Raw genomic sequence first — 23,393 nt, forward strand, 5'->3', positions numbered from 1 at the left:
AATCAATATCTACATTCTGGGGCTGTTCCATTCTGCCTCAATATGTGTCAACTCAATTGTCAACTATGCATTTTTGGCAGATCTGAGTTTTTCCAGTTCTTGTTATAATGCATGCTTAGAGCAAAAGAGCAAGGAAGTTCATAATAAATTCTTCTACACAATAAACTTTAAGTAGACAACTGAAAAAAATTTACTACTTGTAAAAACACATCAAAGAAATAAATATTGTTTTTTGTCTTTAAACAATCAGCACTTCCAAAAGCACATTATTTTCGACATCAAACTCTCTCCCCTTGTTCTCTGGCCTGCTTACATAATTGCTCTTTTTCTCTTTCTCTATCAGCCCTCTATCTCTAACTCTGTCTCTTCTATTATCGCTGAGGGTGTCTCACTTTCATTCCAGATCTCTTTCACAGGGTCTACTTCTCCGGCCACTGACAACTGCTTATGTGTGATGAATGAAATTATCCACCCTCATATCATAATCAAGTTAAAAAAAAGAAGAAATAAGTTTCCAAACCCAGTGCCGTCGAGTCGATTCCAACTCCTAGCAACCCTATAGGACAGAGTAGAACTGCCCCATAGAGTTTCCAAGGAGCACCTGGTGGATTCAAACTGCCGACCCTTTGGTTAGCATCTGTAGCACTTAACCACTACGCCACCAGGTTTTCCAAGAAATAGGTTAGGTATGTCAAAAATTTCAAATGGAATTTAAGTCGCTACATTGTAATTATTATTTGGTAGCGAGAAAATCTAAAGAAATGCAGTTATTAAGTCACAGAATGTAATTTTGGCATTGCTTAGAAAAAGAATTTTGATGTCTTAGTAATCAAACACCTACAACAAAGGATTATTCAAATCTCATTAAAAATCACTTCAATCATGAGGTTTCCTATTTGATTTTAATGACTTTTCCATCCAGTCCCTTTAATAAGATCAATATATTAATGCTTTTCTCCAACAGACTAACCCAACTTTTTTTTTCTTCCTTCAAGTCTACAAACTAATCTGAACGAATTCCAACCTCTTAAAGTGAAATTAGGAAATTTTATGTTCCAGATTTTCTTTCAAACTAAACAGTTGTTAATAAATGATTTATGGAATTTGATGGAAATGTAAGAAAATATGTTCTTTGAAAGAATACTAAGTCTATTCCAGAGTGAGCCAACAATGCACAGAAGACTAAAGAAGACAAGGAAGGGAAAGATGAACAACTGTGTACATGAGGGCCAGGGAAAGCTGTAACTGTGGCTACTTCTTAGCTCTACCACTGATTTAGTTTAAGCTTTCTATCATTAGTTCACAGCTCACTTTCACTCACTGGCCTTTCTCATTTTTCAAGTCAGCTTACATAAGTGCACACCCATAAGGCTCAAAAATACAATTATGTACAATTATATATAAGGAATACATGAATATTATATAAGCATGAAATATATAGACCTACCAAAAAAAATTAAGATACAAAGCTCCATCAAATAGTAGAGGTTGTTTTTTTTAAAAAAAGACAAATATCCTTAGCAAAAGAACCTTGGAATAAATTCTTATTTTGAAAATGTCGTTGTTAATAAAAGGCATTTTTTAAAAACATGACAAGCATTTAGACACCTGAGATGTCATCATAAATAAACTGTGTATTTCCTTCTAATGTGACTAACTGGGAAAAACTACTAACTTAACTTTTAATCAGGTCAGAAGAAAGGCCTGTTGATCTCTGTCCAAAAATTCAGCCATTGAAAATGCTATGGAGTACAGCTCTGCTCTGACACATATGGGTCACCTCAGTCTAGTAAGTTCTGGCTTATTGAGACCCTATGTGTCAGAGTAAAACTCCACTCCATAGGATTCCCAATGGAAGTAGATCACGAGGCCTTTCTTCCTAGGTACCTCTGGGTGGACTCTAACATTAACCATCCCTTTGGTTAGAGGTCAAACACATTAACCTTCTGCATCATACACAGCTTCCTTTAGTCAGTTAAAAACCAATAAGAATCAAACAAACCCATTGCCATTGAGTCGATTCCAACTCATAGCAGCCCTATAGAACAGAGTAGAATTTCCCCATAATTTTTCCAAGGCAATAATCTTTACAGAAGCAGACTGCCACATCTTTCTCCTGCTCAATGGCTGGTAGGTTCAAACCATCAACTTTTCATTGTACCACTAGGACTCCTTATTTGTCAGTTAAGATCCTCAAATTGTTTTATTGAATGTTAAATGTCCTAATATGATTTAATTTTGAAATATCTATTTTTTAATAAGCATAAGGAAATAAATAAAAATGCATAAAAGTATTTCAAAGATAAGCTAGGAAGCTATTGTTCTAACCAACCTCTTAAATATGTATTCTCTTCATCTTAGCAGGAACATAAAGGGATGTTTACTTGGATCATCATTAACTCAAGTGAGAAAAAAAAACAAATTACAACATTTTATATCATACTCTAACAACCAAAAGACCTTTCTAAGTTTGTCAAATGTATATGCATATGGCTTAGACTTCCAACAAGTGCCAGGAGGCAATTTCTACTTTCTAAAACAAAAGTATTATTAAAAAATCCATTTAATGAATAAACTCAGTGTCACTGGTATAGTGAAGACCAAGGAACCACAAACTAGAGATTGTTGCATTTCTTAATGTCAGTTTGTCATTTCCTAGCATCATTGTAAGAACCAGAAGCAGAGAAGTGAAACAATTCACTTGGTTACCAGTTTCACCAAATTTGATAAAAATATAAATAAATAAATGGATTGAGTGAATACCTGTTACATAACTTAATATGAATCACCTACCCTATGAATTTGATAGCACTTTTTTTTTTTACCCTATGAAAATAAATTAAGTCAGGATATATAAAAATCTTAGAAATACCCATTAGCAATATAAATTGCATAGTCATACACCCTCTTCTCACTTATTGATATGGTAAGGTTCTATAGACCAGTCCGTTCAGCAAAATGGGTGTTATGCAAAAATGGAAGATGACCACAAGATCATAAAATGAAGGATGACGACATCAGTACATAACTGCCAAATTATGTCTTACATAACTGTCAAATTACATCATTATATAACTGCCAAATTACTGAGAATCATTTCCTAGCCAAGTTCACACATAACCTTAACCATCAAAGCCAGTGTTCTTCTCACCTTGCACCTTGCATTCATTACTGCCAGATCTATATCATTAATATGCAAAATAAATATTTTATTATTGTCATAAATATGAAATATCAGATAATGAGATAGTTGATAAGTGAGGAGAAGGTGTAATTGAAGATCAAAATACAGAAAGAAAATACTCTAGGTACTATATACCTAACATTATCTAAGAATTATATATAGGAATTACCTTAAAGTAGGTAGTAAGTTTGTGATTTGATCAGTAACAGGAATATAGTCCACCTAAATAATACAAAGGGGCATGATCAGCCATTTTAAATAAAAACAAGTTGTAAATTTGCTCCAAAACAATTTGGAGTAAGATTATAAAGTATTATACACAACATAATCTGGTATTTCCCACATTTAAATTATCTACAGAATTCTAAGTAGTTTCCTCACACCTATGTGCATATTAAATGCACTTAATATCCATTTTTCTTTGTATCTTGTGTTATGTGGTACTGGATGATGTTCTGAGCAAGAGGGATGGACTTGAGGAGATGGAGTATGATGCTGATAGTATGGATGATGTAAATGCTGTTCCATTCCTGGATAAGGGGGTGAAATTAAAAAAGAGAGAGAGAGAACCACTTCCATACGAGTCTACCAAATATTCTTATAAAAAACCTTTCTTAGAATCTCTGCACACAAAATGCCCCCTAAACAACTCTCAACGAGCCATTCACTTTGATGACATTAAGCTTCTTCAAGATACCCTCTTTATTTGATTGCTAAAAGTATAACATGTATAATAAACTCTCTAATATCACATTTTTAAGATTTAACATGTTTTCACTTTTCTACCCACGTTATTTAAATACTAATGGAAATAGTGCTTACTATGAGGCAGCCACTGACCTAAACACTTCACATTTCTCATTTGATTCTCACAAGCCTATGAAATAGGTACTATTATTCTTAATTTACTAATGGGAAAATGAGGCATCAAGTGACTTAAGTAATTTGCTTAAGAATACATTGCTAGTAAAGGGGTGGACCCAGGATATGACAATACGACAGCAGACATCCTGGCTCTAGAATCCATTATCTTCATCACTATGCACAAACCTATTTCAAAAAAAACCAGAAGCTAATAAACATATAAAAGTCATTGTAAAATGAATGAAGGACAAATCAAAAGCTACTTTTTTAGGGTCAAGACACTTCAATTTCATAGAAACTAAAGGAAAGGAATATTATACGTTGTATCCAGTAGTATAAAACTATATGCTACTTTAAGTAAAATAAGATTCAGATAAAGAATTTTTAAAAAATTAAGAAACAATAAAAGCTACATAAACTTTCAAGATTTTGTTTCTTGGAAGTTAATACTCGGCCATCTCCAATACCTTAAAATATACTCTAAGTGACTGAAAGCATTCCCCTTGAAAATAGAAAACACATAAGGATGCTTTTTATCACCACTCTCCTTGAACATTTTGCTGAAAGTCCTAGCTAGAGCAATAAGGCAAGAAGAAGAAATAAAGGGCATCCAAACTGGTAAGAAAGAAGTAAAACTATCCCTACTTGCAGATTAAAGATACTATACATAGAAAACCTCAGATTCCACAAGAAAGCTACTGGAATTAGTATAAGGAATCAGAAAAGTAGCAGGATACAAGATAAACATGCAAAAATCAGTGGGATTCTTCTATACCAACAATAAGAACTTTGAAAAAGATATTAGGAAAACAATGCAATTTACTATAGCCCCCTCCAAAAATAAAATACAAATAAATCAAACCAAGATGTAAAAGACCTATACAAGGAAAACTACAAAACACTACTGCAAAAAACCGAGAGACCTACATGAATGGAAAAACATACCATGCTCATGGATAGGAAGACTCAACATGGATAGGAAGACCCAAAGCAATTTACAGATATAATGCAATCCTTTCCAAATTCCAAAAGCATTCTTTGACAAAATGGAAAAACTAGTCACCAACTTTATATGGAAAGGAAATAGGCCCTGGGTAAGTAATGCATTATTGAAAAAGAACAAAGCAGGAGGTTTCACACTACCTGATTTCAGAACCCACTATACAGAGACGGTAGTCAAAAGAGCCTGGTACGGGTACAATGACAGAAATATAGACCAATGGAACAAGATTGAGAACCCAGACATTAATCCATCCGCTTGTGGACAGCTGATCTTTTAAGGGCCAAAGTATATTAAATGGGGAGAAGAACGTCTGTTTAACAAATGGTGCTAGCAAAATTGGACTGGGTTATTTATAAAAAAAAAAAAAAGAAGCAGCAGCAAGACCCATATATCAAACCATACAGAAAAACTAACTCAAAATAGATCAAAGACCTAAATATAAAGGTTATGGAAGAAACAGTAGAGACAACACTGGGGACCCTAATATATGGCATAAATAGAATACCAAACATAACTAAAAAAGCGCACACAGCAGAAGATGAACTAGATAAATATCAACCTCCTAAAAATTAAATACTTATGCTTATCAAAAACTTTTTCAAAAGAGTAAAAGAGAACATACAGACTGGGGGAAAAATTTTGGCTACAATATATCTGACAAGGGCCTATTTTCTAAAATTTATAGAAAACTCGCACAACTCAACAACAAAAACACAAACAACCCAATTTAAATAAAGGGCAAATGGTATGAACAGACACTTCCCAAAGATAATATTCACAAAACTAACAAACACATAAAGAAATACTCACGATCATTAGCCATTGTTGTTGTTGTTAGGCGCCCACAAGTCCGTTCTGACTCATAACGACCCTATGTGTAACAGGATGAAACACTCCCCAGGCCTACACTATCCTCACAATTATTGTTATGCTTGAGCCCATTGTTGCAACCACTGTGTCAATCCATCTCATTGAGGGTCTTCCTCTTTTTCTCTCACCCTCTACTTTACCAAACTGATGCAAGACAAAACTACAATGAGATACCATCTCACCCCAACATTACTGACACTAACAGAAAATAACAAATGTTGGAGAGATTGTGGGAAAATAGGACTTCTTATACACTGCTGGTGGGAATGCAAAATGGTACAACCGCTATGGAAAATGATACGGCACTTCCTTAAAAAGCTAGAAACAGAAATACGATAGGACCCAGCAATTCCACTCCTAAGTATACATGCTAAAGAAATAAGAATCACAACATAAATAGACATACTCAAATCCACTTTAATTGCAGCATTATTCACAATAGCAAATGGAAACAATCTAAGCGCCCATCAACAGATATGCACACAGTGGAATACTTGTTGTTAGGTGCCATCCAGTAGATTCCGACTCATAGGGATCCTATAAACAACAGAAGGAAACATTGCCTAGTTTTTTTTTTATGCTATACTCACAATCATTGTTATGCTTGAGCCTACTGTGTCAATCCATCTTGTTGAAGGTCTTCCTCTTCTTTACTCATTCTCAACTTTACCAAGCATGATATCCTTTTCCAGGTACTAATCCCCCCGATAACATTTTCAGAGTATGTGAGACTTAGTCTCATCATCCTTGCTTGTAAGGTGCATTCTGGTTGTACTTATTCCAAGACAGATGTGTTCCTTTTTTTGGCTGCCCGTGGCATATACAATATTCTTCACCAACGCCATAATCAAAAGGCATCAATTCTTCTTTGTTCTGCCTAATTCATCATCCAGCTTTTGCATTCATATGAGGTGACTGAAAACACCATGGCTTGGGTCAGGCGCTCCTTAGTCTTTAGGATGACATCTTGCTTTTTAACACTTTAAAAAGGTCTTTTGCAGCACCTCTGCCCAATGCAATGCGTCTTTTAATTTCTTGACTGCTGCTTCCGTGGCTGTTGATTGTGAATCCAAGTAAAATGAAATCCTTGACAACTTCAATCTCTTCTCCCTTTACCATGATGTTGCTTAGTGGTCCAGTTGTGAGGATTTTTGTTTTCTTTATATTGAGGTGTAATCCATGCTGAAGGCTGTGGTCTTTGATCTTCATCAGTGAGTGCTTCAAGTCCTCTTCACTTTCAGCAAGCATGGTTGTGTCATCTGCATAAGGCAGGTTGTTAATGAGTCTTCCTTTGATCCTGATGTTCCGTTCTTCATATAGTCCAGCTTCTTGGATTATTTGCTCAACATGTAGATTGAATAGGTACGGTGAAAGGATACCAATCTGATGCACACCTTTCCTGACTTTAAACCATGCAGTATCCCTTTGTTCTGTCCAAACAACTGCTTCTTGATCTATGTACAGGTTCCTTATGAGCACAATTAAGTCTTCTGGAATTCCCATTCTTCCAGATGTTATCCATAATTTGTTATGATTCACACAGTCAAATGCCTTCTTATAGTCAATAAGACACAGGTAAACATCTTTCTGGTATTCCCTGCTTTCAGCTAGAATCCATCTGACATCAACAATGATAGTCCTGGTTCCACATCCTCTTCTGAATCTGGCTTGAATTTCTGGCAGGTCCCTGTTGATATACTGCTGCAGCCACTTTTGAATGATCAGCAAAATTTTATTTGAGAGCGATATTAATGATATTGTTCAATAATTTCTGCACTCGGTTGTGTCACCTTTCTTGGGAATAGACATAAATATGAATCTCTTCCAGTCAGTTGGCCAGGCAGCTGTCTTCCAAATTTCTTGGCGTAGACAAATGAGCACTTCCAGTGCATCATCCTTTAATGAAACATCACAACTGGCATTCCATCAATTCCTGGAGCCTTGTTTTTCGACAACGCCTTCAGCGCAACTTGGACTTCTTTCTTCAGTAACATCGGTTCCTCATCATATGCTACCTTTCCTGAAATTGTTGAATGTCAACCAATTCTTTTTGGTATAGTGAATCTGTGTATTCCTTCCATCTGCTTTTGATGCTTCCCACATCTTTTAATACTTTCCCCATAGAATCCTTCAATATTGCAACTTGAAGTTTAAATTTTTTCTTCAGCTCTTTCAGTTTGAGAGATGCTGAGTGTGTTCCTCTCTTTTGGTTTTCTAGCTCCAGGTCTTTGCACATGTCATTATAATACTTTTCTTTGTCTTCTCGAGCCACCCTTTGAAATCTTCTGTTTAGCTTTTTACTTCATCCCTTCTTCATTTTGCTTTATCTACTTGACATTCAACAGCAAATTTCAGAGTCTCTTCTTACATCCATCTTGGTCTTTTCTTTCTTTAATGTCTTTTTAATGGTCTCTTACTTTCTTCATGTATGATGTCCTTGATGGCATTCCACAGCTCATCTGATCTTTGGTCATTAATGTTAACATGTCAAATCTATTCTTGAGATGGTCTCTAAATTCAGGTGGGATATACTCAAGGTCATACTTTGGCTCTTGTGGGCTTGTTCTAATTTTCTTCAGTTTCAACTTGAACTTGCATATGAGCATTTGATGGTCTGGTCTGAAGTCAGCCCCGGCCTTATTCTGACTGATGATATTGAGTTTTTCCATCATCTGTTTCTACAGATGTAGTTGATTTGACTCCTGTGTATTCCATCTGGCAAGGTCCACATGTATAGTCACCATTTATGTTGGTGAAAAAAAGTATTTGCAATGAAGAAGTCATTGGTCTTGTGAAATTCCATTATGAGCTCTCTGGCATCGCTTCTATCACCAAGGTCATATTTTCCAACCACTGATCCTTCTTCGTTTCCAACTTTTGCATTCCAATCACCAGTAATTATCAGTTCGTCCTGATTGTATGTTCAATCTATTTCAGACTGCAGAAGTTGGTAAAAATCTTCAATTTCTTCATCTTTGGCCTTAGTGGTTGGTGTGTAAATTTGAATAATAGTTGTATTAACTGGTCTTCCTTGTAGGCATATGGATATTATCCTATCACTGTCAGCATTATACTTCACATAGATCTTGAAACGTTTTTTTCGATCATAAGTGCAACACCATTCCTCTTCAAGTTCCCATTCCTGGCATAGTAGGCCATATGATGGATTCAAAATGACAAATACCAGTCCATTTCAGATCACTAATACCTAGGATATCGATGTTTATGCACTCTATCTCATTTTTGATGATTTCCAGTTTTTCTAGATTCATACTTCATAAATTCCTTTAGAATGGAATAGAGTACTAAGTAGCAATAAATAATAATGACGAATCCATGCAACATCTCACAATGTGGATGAATTTGTAGGACATTATGCTGAGTGAAATAAGTCAATCACAGAGGGACAAATATTGTATAATACCACATTTATAAAGAAATGAGAAAAGATTTACACACAGAAAAAAAAATCTTTGATGGTTATCACAGATGGGAGAGGGAGGGAAGGAAAATTACCAAATAGATAGACGACACAGGTTAATATTGGTGAATGAAAAGGCAATACACAATATGGTGAAAGTAAGCAAAATATGACCAAGGCATGGAAGGACACTGAGAGCAACACAATAAAAAGGGGAACAATAGTAATTGGTAATTACTATGGTATTGGCAATCCTGCAACCATAGTATTAACTAACGCTAATTTATGAATGTATACATAGGTAGATAGGTATGTCAAGAAGTGTCGGAGAGTGTAGGGGAACACATCAAAATTCAGATATAGGTTTGGTGGTGGTTATTTCTACATACATATATTATATATTAATATAGACAATACAACACAGAAGTGCCATAGTCAGGGCAATGTCTTAGACATAACCAAATACCTCATGAGGTGAGGTTCCTAGGCCAGAAGGTGAAGGAACATAGACTCGGGGGACATCTACATCAACTGGCACAACATAGTTCATAAAGACATAGTTCTGCATCCTACTTTGGTAAGTAGTATCTGGGGTCTTAAAAGCTTCTGAGCTCCCATCTAAGATACAACAATTGGTTTCCTACAGTCTGGAACAAGGAGAGTGAAGAAAACCAAAGACTCAAGAGAGCAATTAGTCCAAAAGTCTAATGGACCACTGAACCGCAACCTACAGGACACCGACACCAGAAAAACTAGATGGTGCTTGGCTATCATTACCAATTGCTCTGACTAGGATCACAAGAGAGGGACCCAGGCAGAATAGGAGAAAAATTGTAAAACAAAAATTCAAATTCTCAAAAAAGACCAGATTTTCCAGTCTGACAGAAACTGGAGGAACCCCCAAGACTGTGGCCCTAAGATGCCATTCTGAACTGGAACTGAAGCCATTCCTGGAGACCACCTTTCAGCCAAACCACAAAAATGGCCATAATAAAAACAATAAAAAAAAGAATGAATATATATGTCCACACAAACATAGCAAATGAATGTTCATAAACAACATAATAATCAAAAAGTGAAAACAACCCAAGTGTTTATCAACTGATGAAGGATGGGCAAAAGTGTTATATCCTTACAATGGAGTATTATTTGGCAATAATAAAAAATAATGTATGTCCTGTACATAACACAACATAAATAAATTTTGAAAACATTATGATAAGGGAAAGAAGCCAGTCACAAAGGAACACATATTGTATGATTCCATTTATATGAAAAGCCCAGAATAGGAAAATCTGCAGGAACAAAAAGTAGATTAGCAGTTTTCTAGGACATGGGCAGAAGGAGAATGGAAGACTGAGGAGTGATGGCTAAGGGGCAGAGGGTTTCTTTGTGGAGTGATTAAAATGTTCTAAAATTGATCACGGTGGTTGTTGTACAACTCAGTACATATACTAACAACCATTAAATGGTATGCCTTAAATTGAAGAAATGTTTGGAATGTGAATTATATGTCAATAAAAATTTTACCAGACACAAAAAGCCTTGAATCGTTATATCCAAAAAAATGCTGATGCAACTATATAGTTACTTTGTCTTTAGTTCTTGCGTTAAGGAGACTGCTTCACAAGTGGCTTCACTGTTCTTAACACTATTCTAAATTCTACTATATAACACAGGTCACTTGCAAATATTATATCATAGACTCTTAGCTGTGTGATAGCACTTTCGATAAAAGAGATATTAAGTACACTCATACAAACACAAGGTCATCTCCGTATTGCTTTTTCTACTTGGCACCCACATTCTCTGCTTATTCGTATAATGTGTTTACTTTGACCTGTAACAGTTGTATTTTAACTTCTTGATTGATTTCTCCTGCGATAGAAGCATGAGCAATGGTGGAAGGAAACAGCAATTTGACAGCGAGAATTCACTTAACCAGGATGTCTGTGAAATGGATTTCAGTTCTTCTGCTGATACAACTGAGTTGTTACTTTAACTCTGGAACTTGTGGGAAAGTGCTGGTGTGGCCAACAGAATATAGTCACTGGATCAATATAAAGACAATACTGGATGAACTTATTCAGAGGGGTCATGAGGTGACTGTTCTAACATCTTCAGCTTCCATTCTTATTGATTCTAACAAAACATCTGCCATTAATTTTGAGATTTATCCTACATCTGTTACTAAAGATGATTTTGAGTTTATATTAATAAAATTGATGAAGAAATTGACAAATGATCTGCTGAAAGACAGATTTTGGGCTTATTTTTCACTACTACAAGAGAACTTGTGGGAATTTACTGATTGTATTCAAAGGCTCTGTAAAGATGTAGTTTTCAACAAGAAACTTATGATGAAACTTCAAGAATCAAGCTTCGATGTTGTTCTTGCAGATGCCCTTGGTCCTTGTGGTGAACTACTGGCTGAACTACTCAAAATACCCTTTGTGTATAGTGTCCGATTCCTTCCTGGATATACATTTGAAAAATATAGCGGAGGACTTTTAACCCCTCCTTCCTATGTACCTATTGCTCTGTCAGAATTACAAGATCGAATGACATTCTTGGAGAGGGTAAAAAATATGATGTATGTGCTTTATTTTGATTTTTGGTTCCAGGCATTTAATGAGAAGAAGTGGGATCAGTTTTACAGTGAAGTACTAGGTAAGTCATATTTTTAGTTGGTAAATGAAGTCCTAACTTTCCTTGCACTTTGAAGGAATTCATGTAAATAAAAAGCCAGAGAAATTTTTTTGTAAGTAAAAGATTAAATGAAAATATGAAATAAACTATCAATTTCACAAATATTATGGAGAGGCTTCTGTTAAAGTATCAGAAGAATCCAGTAGCCCAACACTAAGGCAGGAGACCCTAGGAAGTCAGAAACCCAAAAATTAAGACGATTAGATTTTTATTAATTAACTACATATCCATTATGTTGTACTTTTATCTTTAAAAAAGTCACTATAAATCTCACTGAATATCTGGAGGAACGTAGACATGTACATTGAAGAGTGACATACATATTTCTGGCATAACTCTCTATGTAACCAAAACCAAAACACATTGCCGTCTAATCGATTCCAACTCATAGAGACCCTATAGGAGGAAGTAGAGATGCCCAATAGGGTTTCCAAGGAGTGGCTGGTGGATTTGAATGGCTGGCCTTTTAGTTAGCAGCTGAGCTCTTAACCACTGTGCCACCTGGGCTCCAAATATCTATGTCACAGCAGGAAAATAACTTCTCCTATAGCTCAGTTTTCTTATATACTGATTAAATTTTTTTATATTACCTTCTCAGAATTCCCTCTCAGTTGAGAGATAAAATGGCTCTATTCCAGATTCAAAAACCTATAATTTTGTCTACAATATTTTATTAATATGCTAGATAAATAGTTGTAATCAAAATAATATAATTATCTACAACTTGTGACTAGTGAAACTTGAGGATTCTAATGATTCACCATTTCTTCACTGTGTGTAAGCCATCTGTCTTACAGGCCTATGATGTTTTTGAAGGATTGGCATATAAGTTATTGGTTTGTATTTTTTGAAAACTATGTCTCTCTATTAAAAAAAAATTCAGGGTGAGCAAATCTATTTACATACTTTAAAAAAAAATTTCCAGCTATTAATGGCAAATAGTTTCATTTAACAATCATGTATTGTTCAGCTCTTAGCTTGAACCAAATGCCAGAGTTGGTACAAGGAATTGAGCCATACTCACAAAAAACTCACAGTTTAGTTGGAAAACCAAGCATCAAGGGACTGGTTTGCTCAAATGTAGAAACTAGACTAAGTACTTCTGGGAAAAGTGTTTCCATGGCTATGGTAGGATTAGTTGACTGGAGAGCTCAAATTCCAGTCATTTGCATTTTTCCATTGTTATTTGTGACTTTAGAGAAAAAAATGCATATCTAATTCAACAACGGCTTAAGTTTAATAACTGTTAATGGTGGTGAAAGTACTGATGTGACATTAGAGATGTAAGTGCCTTCTTACACTTTTTAACACCTTTGGTTCCATTATTCCAAGCTCCCTTCAGAAAATTGCCCAGATATTCAGATGTCAATTTTTTCAAGTTCCCTCCACCTTTTGTTTTCTCTCTTCTTTTCAGGAAGGCACACTACATTATCCGAGACAATGGGGAAAGCTGAAATATGGCTCATTCGAACCTATTGGGATTTTGAATTCCCACGCCCACTCTTGCCACATTTCAACTTTGTTGGAGGGCTCCACTGCAAACCTGCCGATCCCTTGCCTAAGGTAAACCTATTACTGTTGGTTTAGTATTTTTGATTGAAATGGTTCTACGTTCTGCATTCAGAATGTTTGACTAAATAAGAAAGATGTGGGAAGTGGAGTAAAGTGACCTGCAAATTGGAAATTCATGTATTTCCTTGCTACCACAAGTATCTGAATATCTTTATCAAGACAATAAAGTGGGAATACCTGTAAGACTTTGAGGATACAATATATTAAAGCCTTCATTATTCAACATATAAGAAAATATCAGTCATCCATTCAAAGAATATTTTTACAGTGACTACCATATTTCAGGTGAGCTAGGTGCTGGTTAGGTGCTGGTTGGATGTGCAGAGAAACTAAGCAGGCATGGCTTCTGCTCCATGCCTTGTCCCACCCCGTGCACACACACCTTATTTTCTAGTTGGAAAAATAGAACAGAAGCAAGTAATGAAAATAAAGTGTGAAAATGATATAATAAGGAAAGACCACAATGCTGAAGGAACACCCAGCAGGAATCATAGGAACTACCCAGGGTCATTGATAATTATGGGGAAGGGTGTGCAGGAATAAGTAGATGAAGTGGGAGAAAAAGGAAGACAAAAAGAAAACAGCTAAGTAGTATCAGAGGTCCCCAAGATTTCCTAGTTGAACAGGAAGAGGAAGAATAAAGAGGCAGATAATGTGGGAGATGTTAGATGGAGCCAGAAGGAGTTTCATCGATTAAGGGCATTGGGGAACTGAGGGAAAGAGTTAAGCAAAGGAGAGATATGGTCAGGTTGTTTTTTTTCTAAAAGAACCCTCAAGGTGCAATTACTGGATTGGATTGTAAAGGAGCAAGACTGTGGAATGGCAGATCCCTTAGAAGTTTATTGCAGGAGATTAAGCACCAGATTATGAGAAACTAGACTAAAATGTTCCCACTGTAAGGACTATTCCTATAATACTACCAACCCCATAAGGAGGTTGTATGGAAAATATTAGTTAATATGTATAAAACACTTAAAACATCTCTAGCACAAAGTAATCCAAAAGTAATATTAACTATTGTAATTATTGCTATTTTTGTTACTATTACTAGTACTATTAAAACTTAAAAACCCATTGCCATAGAGTAGATTCCGACTCATAACAACCCTACAGGACAGGAGTAGAACTACTCCATAAGGTTCCTAAGGAACTGTTAATCCTTTGATTAGCGGCCAAGCTCTTAACCACTGCATCACCAAGGCACATTTAATATGTGTCAGGCACATTAGATATAATTCTCATTTAATATGAACTGGTTTTCCAATAGATCAAAATTATATTCTTTAGCAAAGTCCTAAAGAACAGACATCTTGCAGATTTTTTAAAAGTGGATTATACATTTGGAAACCAGATTAGCAGGTTGAAACGCTTAAATTTTGTTGTAAAGATTTAGGCTCTTCACCAGTATTGTAACTTAGAGGGAGACCATTCCTAAACAATATAAATGGGTGAATATTAATGGGTGCTGTCAACAATATTTGCAGCCAACCCAAAGTTTGCTTGCTTACAGCCTTGGTTTACAGCATTGAAACCATTCGTCATTCGAAACCCCAGAGTTTTACATCTTTGGGAATAAAAGGAGTGGTTTAGCCTATCAGAGAAAGTGTTTTCTGCCATACACCAACCCTATAGGAAACCTCAGTAAAAATTCCTTTGAGTATAAAAAAACAAAACCCATTGGCATCTTGTGGATTCTTACTCATAGCGACCCTATAGAACAGAGTAGAACAGGCCCACAGGGTTTCCAGGGAGCAACTGGTGGATTCGAACTGCTGACAATTTGGTTAGTAGACAAATGCTTAACCATCTCACCACCAGGGCTCCCTTTGAGTATACAGTTATTTATATCATAGCTCCCTGATAAAATGAACATAGGGAATGTATCCTGGGCATATAAAAAGAATAATAAATCCTGTGTACATAATAAAGATGAAATTATTTGTATTCATTGTGTCTGAAAATTCCCTTAGCTTGAAATTACAAAATACTTCAGTCAGCATATAGGATAATATTCCTTATGAAGGAAAGAGTCCTTGTGGCACAGTGTTAAGAGCTCAGTGGCTGACCAAAAAGCTGGCAGTTTGAATCCACCAGCTGCTCCTTGGAAACCCTATGGGGCCATTCTACTCTGTCCAATAGGGTCACTATGAATCCAAAATCAAGAATCTAATATATTTTAAATTAATATGAACCTTTAAGACATAAGTGAAAATCAAGCATTCTTTTTTGCACTAGTATATGATCTATTAAGAGATCTGTTTTGTCTCCCTTCTTATTGGTGGCAACATAAAACTGAGATCCTATTTTGAGTGCAAATTGTTTAGGCTATATATAACATCTTTCACGCAGTCCAAAAGCTGCAGTAACATTAATGAAGGTTTTATGCAATCTAATCTTATTCATGAAAGATATTTCTAGTCACATGAAAGGAAAATGACAGTCTTAGGAGGAGAAGGGAACAGATGAGGAAAAGGAAGATGAATAGTACCATAATAGTTAAAATAATATATAGTAATTGTTACCTAAATTGCAGAAACAAGATTTGAATCGAAGTCAGTGACTGTGAAGACTGTTATCCTTTATTATAAAAAGTGATTTCTCCCCCCATATTACTTGCTTTTTCCTTAATTATTAGGCTCTCAGATAATTTTGGACTTTTTTTAAAAAAGACATAAAGCACTTGACAAAATTCATCAAAAGATTTTAAAATGCTTATGGCCTTCGATCTTGTAATATACTCATATGAACCTACACAGAGAAAAAAAAAAACAAGATGTGCAGAACCAACATTTATGGCAGTGTTATTTATAAAGGTAATTGCTGGAAGTAATTTAAATTCCAACTTTAATGAGAGGTTAGATAGCTTATGTGTACCCACACTATTATGATCATTTCAATGAAGAATGTTTAATTACATAAAACCACTCATTATCCAAGTTTAATTTGAAACTGAGGGGCAAAATTATAAATACAATATTGTTGACAAATTTCTTGTAGAAAAAAGGTATATTCAGTGAGATTACAATTTTCTAGATATATGTCATATATATACATCTCAACATATGAATAGGATAAACACTAGAATGAAAGCATATAGATTTTAAACACTTTCAGGATGCAAAGTGTGGATGATCTTACTTTCTTTTTTATATTTTCCAAAATTTCTTACAATGAACTTACGTTATTTTCATAAAGATGTAACAGAATAGGAATGAACCAGTCCACATCGGTGATTATAAAGAAAGGTTGTATTACTATAATGCTATCCAGGTCCATCTTCCACAGCAAAGATAAAGGAAGTGTTAGACAACAAGACAGTGAGACACAACTTTAAATACAGATTCCTTTAAATGCTGTTGTGCATTGCTGGAGTCACACAGAAAACCTGGTTGTGCCATGTGATTTATAGGAACAGTACAGCCATCCTCATTAAAACTGAGGTCATCAGGTCCCAATTACAAATTTGATGAAAGCTCTGAGTAATACATAGTCTGCACGGTTGGGGTTTGGAATATTTTTTTTCTTTTGTCTTTTCTTTAAAAGCAGTAAAGAAGTTTTGAAAAGAAGTATTATGCCAATGATATTAGGCTCAGAAAGTATAGTTTTTATTTTGCAAGGGGACAGTCATTACTTTATAGTGAAAAAATAACAAATAATGAATTTAAGACAAAAGGAATGAAAAAAAAAAAGATGAGTATATGGTTTTGGCAAGATATCCAGGAAAATTTTGACTTTGCATTTTTTTCCCTTTTTTTGGTGGCAGGGTATATTCACTGAGGAATGATAAATCATTCTAACAGAGAAATAAATCTAATAAAAAATAAGACAAGGATCAGAGAGCAAAACTTAGAATAATTCTCAAACAACTCCAGGCAAACACGTCCTCACCAGGAACGATATATAGTTTCAAGTGAGATTCTCAAGACGGAGATCAAATCCCAACTGGAGAAAGGCCTGGGGTACCTCTCTCACCTGAGTGACAATGCTTCCCCAGGACACAGTGAGGTGATGATGAGGGTCCCTCACAGCCACAGTTATGCATAGCATATTCTACAGGTACATCAATTTCATAATATGACTAAATGACAAGTATCACAAGGAAGAAGCCAGAAATATGGACATTCCAACATGTAACTACAAATGTATATTCATGGATTGTAAATGAGAATTTTATGACTATTTCACAGAAATTCCAAACCCAAAGTTTTTTTTGAATGTTAGAGACTTTTAATCTCTAGGCACTAAGGGGTATTTTAGGGGAATATTTGGGAAACTATGAGAAAGTTTAAGTATGACATAAAGGATCATGTAACTGAGACAAATATACAATCATCCCCACCATAACTAATTTTTCCTCAGTGTTCATAGTCAGGAAGTAAAATACTAATGAATTCCAACTGAAAGAACTCTCCAGAAAACCTGCCACAATAAACACATGTGATTTAGTAGAATTATAACCAACTAATTGCTCCCCAGTTGATTCCAACTCATGATGTCTCCACATGTATCAGAGTAGAACTGTGCTCCACAGGGTTTTCATTGGCTGATTTTTCAGTAATAGATGTCCATGCCTTTCTTTTGGTGCACCTCTAGGTGGACTTGAACATCCAACCTTTTGATTAGCAGCCAACCACAGTAATCATTGCACTATATATTCTTATATAGTAGAAATATAACTATATAGAATTAAAGCTGAGTTAAGATCCTGTTGTGGTACCTCCTTCCAAGAATACACAAGAGTACTTAATAATTGTAAATGAAGAGTGAGTGTCCCTCTCGCTACTGTGTAATGGCTTTATTTCATTTCTTGTTTATGTCACACACACACACATACACACATTTACACAAATATATACATAACAGAGGCCATAGATCTCATATCACGCATATGCTTCCAAAGGAGCTTTGTTAAAAATCAGCCACCCTTCTAATAATTTCTCTCTATCAATACTTGAAGATCCCTGGGTAGCGCAAACCTACTAATCAAAAGGTTGATGGTTCCAACCTACCCAATGGTGCCACAGAAGAAAGGCCTGAGATCTGCTCCCATAAAAATTACAGCCAAAAAATCCCTGAGAAACTCAGTTCTACCCTGTAACACGTACGGTTGTCATGAGTTGGAATCGACTTTACAACAATAGTTTGGTTTTGCTGTCAACACTTGATTTTCTCTCTTAAGTTGTTTGTGGCCATATCTGTAAATATTGTACAAAATGTTGTTGCTGTTTCGTGATGAAGCAAATGGTTTCTTTACAGGAAATAGAAGAGTTTGTCCGGAGCTCTGGAATACATGGTGTTGTGGTGTTTACTCTTGGGTCAATGATCAGTAACATCACAGAAGAAAGGGCCAATACAATTGCATCAGCTCTTGCCCAGATTCCACAAAAGGTTAGATAAAGTGCCTTCATGGTGATCAAATACTTCACTAGTCTTTTCAACTCTGTAAAGGGTCTCATTATGGAAATTTTCTGCAGGAATATAAACTATTATGATGATCCATTGCCATCCAGTTGATTCCAACACATAGCCACCCTATACGATAGTGTAGAACTGCGCCATAGGGTCTCCAAGAAGTGGCTGGTGCATTCGAACTTCTGACATTTTGGTTAGCAGCCATATCTTGCCAAAGCTCTCAACCACAATGCAACCAGGGTTCCATTTTGATAGCTCCAATTTATCTCAGATTTCAGTTTGAAAACAAAAGTATAGGTGTTAGATGTTAAAATAATACTATGTATTTTTAAATGAAAATTACTTTAGCATTAACATTTTGATGAAAAATAAGTATATTTAATAGCTGCAGTGTGAAATTTTGACATCATAACGCTGTTGTAGCCAGGCATACGCAAATCACCAAATTCTGTCCTGTCATTTGCTCCTCTTTCTTGCAGGACTCCTGAGGGCATTATACTCACAGCAGACCTTAGAAAGGAGTAAAATTTTAATTAAGTGATTAGGAGAAGGCCAGATCAGAAACCCTGGTGGCATAGTGGTTAAGTCCTATGGCTGCCAACTGAAAGGTCAGCAGTTAGAGCCCACCAGGTGCTCCTTGGAAACTCTATGAGGCAGTTTGACTCTGTTTTATAGGGTCGCTATGAGTCAGAATCCACTCAATGGCAATGGGTTTGGTTTGGTTTTTGTTTTGTAGATCAGATAGAAAAGTAAAAAATATTTCACAAAACCACAAAGACCGGATCAAGCAAACTTAAGTAAACTCCTTTCCATGTCATTCAAAAAATAATAATAATGAGACTTCTGGCCAACATGGTGCCATAGACAGAAGCACCATGGCATCCCTCCACAGTAAAAGACCTGAAAAACTAAGTAAAACAGAGACAAATGTAATTCCTGGAACCTGAAGCATCAAATAAAGAGATAAATAACTCAGCCAAATACCAAATAGAATAAGAAACTGACAGAAGAGAGAGAGCAAGGAGAGATACGTGTGGAGGTTGCTTATCAGCTAACACAGCATGGATTTGCCATCTTGGACTCCTTTCAGGGATTGGTGGACAGGGAGCATGGGAAAGCAGCTTCACAGAGCTCGGAGCAGGAGACAGAGCATCCAGTAACCAGCGATACAGGCTTTGCCACCCCCCATTCTCTCCCTGCTGCTCTACATTCGAGCTTCCTGGCTGGCTGCAGTGGCTCACCTGGCTAGGAAGTACAGCGTCTGTGCCACTTGGATTCACCTCACCTACATCAGAGGTCTGTGGACAGGGAGTAGAGGAAAGCAGCTTCACGAAGTTCACAGCAGGAGACAAAGCACCCGGTAATGAGCAATATACACTTTCCTAAACCTCACCATTCTTCCTCCCTCTTCAGCCTCCTTTACTTCCTGCCAGCTGCAGTCTCTTGGCCAAGAGGCTACTGCTCCCACCCCAGGCCACTTGGATTTGCCCCACTCACACTGGCTGGGTTCCAGAGCTGATGTTTCTTCTTTCCCTTTCTTTTGGTTTCTTCTGTGCCTCCCACCACCTCCCCCTCCTTTCTCTCAAACACCTGGGTCTGTGGGCCATCTTTGCTTCTTCCTGAAAGGCTGTGAGGCCCTGCTCCACTGGGGAACCATTCCTCCCGGCCAACGACAGCAAGCTGGTGGGATTCCTGGGGCTTTTTTTTTTTTTTTTGCTTGTTTTTATTGTTTTGCTTTGCTCTGTTTTGTTTTGTTTGTTTTCTTTCTCTTTTTGTACCTGGGAGCCCCTTCTAGCCAAGCTGTACTTCACAGCTTAGGAGCCACTCTCCCAATCTGCACAGCCACATAGTTGTGAATTCTAAGGGCCATTCTTTTAATCTTTTTTTTTTTTTCTTTTTCTCTTTTCTCTCATTTTCGCTTTGTCTTTCTTCATTTCTCAGTTCTTGTCTGTCTATACTTACCTTCTTTTCCAGTCTCCTGAATACCTGGCACTGTGTGGCATCTATACCCCCTCTAACCAGGTTATTCTGAGCAGCCTGGGATCCACTTTCCCAGTCTTTACAGATACACCAGTGGGACCCCTGGGAACTTTTCTTTTCTGGGCAAAGTTTTATCTAGTTTTTTTTCTCCTCTTCTTTTTTTTTCTTTTTACCTTTCTCCATTTCTCTGTTTCTTATCTCTTCCTTCCAACGAGATGCTCACTTAGCACTTTTTCTTATTTTCCTTTGTTTATTTGTTTTTGGATTCTGTTTCTCTCTTCTCTTTCCCATACCTATATTAGCTCCATACATCACAACCTACACCCTTTTCCTGCCTACCTGCACCATGTGCTGAACATCACTCCACCAAGCAGCTCAGGAATGGTCAGTCAGAACCTGTCCAGCACTGAACCCTTGCCTACCCTATCAGACCTAGTATGTACCACAAACAACCAATCCCAGGCCCTGCACTTCAGCTGGACCTGCCCTATTGCACCATAGCTGAGTGACCAGTCCCACCCATTGGACAAAGAGGAGAAAAGTGTCGTGACTACAGATGAGCAAACAACAAAGAATGCACATCCTGCCTGATCAGACATAACCAAATAAAGCAAAACACCAGGACAAAACGACAAATCTACAATTAAAAAATGAAGAAAATAACTACTGAATGTCCCCAAGACAACAGACAACATCAAAACATATTAAAAAGACAGGACAGAATGATTCCAGTAAACATCCAAAATAAAACACCGGGTGACTTTCCAGCAGAAGAAAAGACACTAGAACTATCTGACAGGGAATTCAAATCTCTAATACTCAGAGCTATCCAAGAGTTGGAGCAAAAAGCAGACAAAAATGAGGGAAAAATAGACAAATTTATAGAAAAGGCAGACAGATTCATGGAAAATACAGACAAAAATATGGAAGAATTAAGGAAAAAAAAATAGGAACAAAATGCCAGAATAAATTCACAAGTAGAAATCCTACAAAAACAACTAGAAATCCAAAGATAAACAACAATATTTCAGAAATGGACAGTGTCATAGAAGGGCTGAGGGTCAGGTTTGAAGTAATGGAAGACAGGATCAATGAAAATGAAGACAAACACTTGGATAAAATTCTGAGGAAAAATCAGAAAAAAGTAAGAAGAAAAATGAGGAAACCCTGAGAATTATGTGGGGTACAATTGAAACCAAAAATGTGCAAGTGATAAGAGTTGCAGAACAGAGAGAGAAAATGGAAAAGACAGAGAGGATCATCGAAGAATTGCTGACCGAAAACTTTCCTAATGTCATGAATGATGAAAAGCTGACCATTTAAGAAGCTCAACGAAACCCATATAGGACAGACTCCGAAAGAAAAACACCAAGGCATATCATAATCACACTCTCTAAAACCAAAGACAGAGAAAAAATCCTGAGAGCAGCTCAAGAAAAACAAAAAGTCACATACAGAGGAGAAACAATAAGACTAAGCTCTGATTTTCAGCAGAAACCATGCAGCCAAGAAGGCAATGGAATGATATATATATAAAACTTTGAAAGAAAAAAATTGCCAACCAAGAATAACATATCTTACAAAACTTTCATTCGAATGTGATGGTAGAATTAGGGCATTTACAAATAAACATGAATTAAAACAAATTTACAAGAATTATTAAAGGGAGTCCTTCAGTCTGAGAACAAACAACATCAAACCACAGCCTTACACTAGGAAACAAGATTGTACCAGCCAGACACCAACGTAGGACAGGAACTCTCAAGGACTATCCAAAACCAAAAGAATTGCAACAGGGAACCAGAGAGGTTAATCTGTAAATGATAACAATGTCAGAACAATAAAAGAGGGTATATGTATAGAATTTTCCAATGGAGAGGAAAGCAAGGCAATACCAAGTAATAATAGACTGGTTCAAACCTAGGAACATAAGGGTAAACGTCAAGGTAACAACAAAGAAAGTTAACAAACATATTCATCAAAATAAAAAAGAAAAACATAAAATCTCAATAAAAACAAAAACGAAAGAAATCCAAAAATAAAAAGACTCAGAACAGGAGAGTAAGAGGAGGAAAGAAAATGTTAGTACCACTAAAAAAAAAGCACTACAAAGTGACAGGAATAAACTCACACCTATCAATAATTATACTGAATGTAAATGGCCTAAATGCACCCATAAAGAGACACAGAGTGAAAGAATAGATTTAAAAAACAGTATCCATCACTATGCTGTCTACAAGAGACACAAAGATGTAAATCTATTAAAAATAAAAGGATGGAAAAAAATATATATCAAGCAAATAACTACCAAAAAAGGGCAGGAGTGGCAATACCAATTTCAGATAAAATAGACATTGAAAAAAAATCCACCATAACAG

The 23,393-nt window shown here is 36.2% G+C and overlaps 1 protein-coding gene across 4 annotated transcripts in view; it reads left to right on the forward strand.

Moving 5' to 3' along the window:
* Positions 1 to 10,146: 10,146 nt before the first annotated feature.
* The window catches only part of LOC100677293 (UDP-glucuronosyltransferase 2B31-like), a 29,956-nt gene continuing 16,709 nt past the window's right edge, over positions 10,147 to 23,393 (forward strand). Inside the window, exons 1-3 of one of the 4 annotated variants that reach the window (XM_010595712.3) lie at positions 10,147 to 12,016; positions 13,470 to 13,614; positions 18,880 to 19,011. In XM_010595712.3, the coding sequence (XP_010594014.2) occupies positions 11,241 to 12,016; positions 13,470 to 13,614; positions 18,880 to 19,011 (1,053 nt within the window). In that variant the 5' untranslated portion in view covers positions 10,147 to 11,240. Of the gene's footprint in view, positions 12,017 to 13,465; positions 13,615 to 18,879; positions 19,012 to 23,393 lie in introns of all 4 variants that reach the window. The other 3 variants (XM_064285748.1, XM_023555108.2, XM_064285750.1) reach the window with 3 other exon arrangements.

This window comes from Loxodonta africana, chromosome 5 (genome assembly GCF_030014295.1).
Source record: "Loxodonta africana isolate mLoxAfr1 chromosome 5, mLoxAfr1.hap2, whole genome shotgun sequence".
NCBI classification, from domain to species: Eukaryota; Metazoa; Chordata; class Mammalia; order Proboscidea; family Elephantidae; genus Loxodonta; species Loxodonta africana.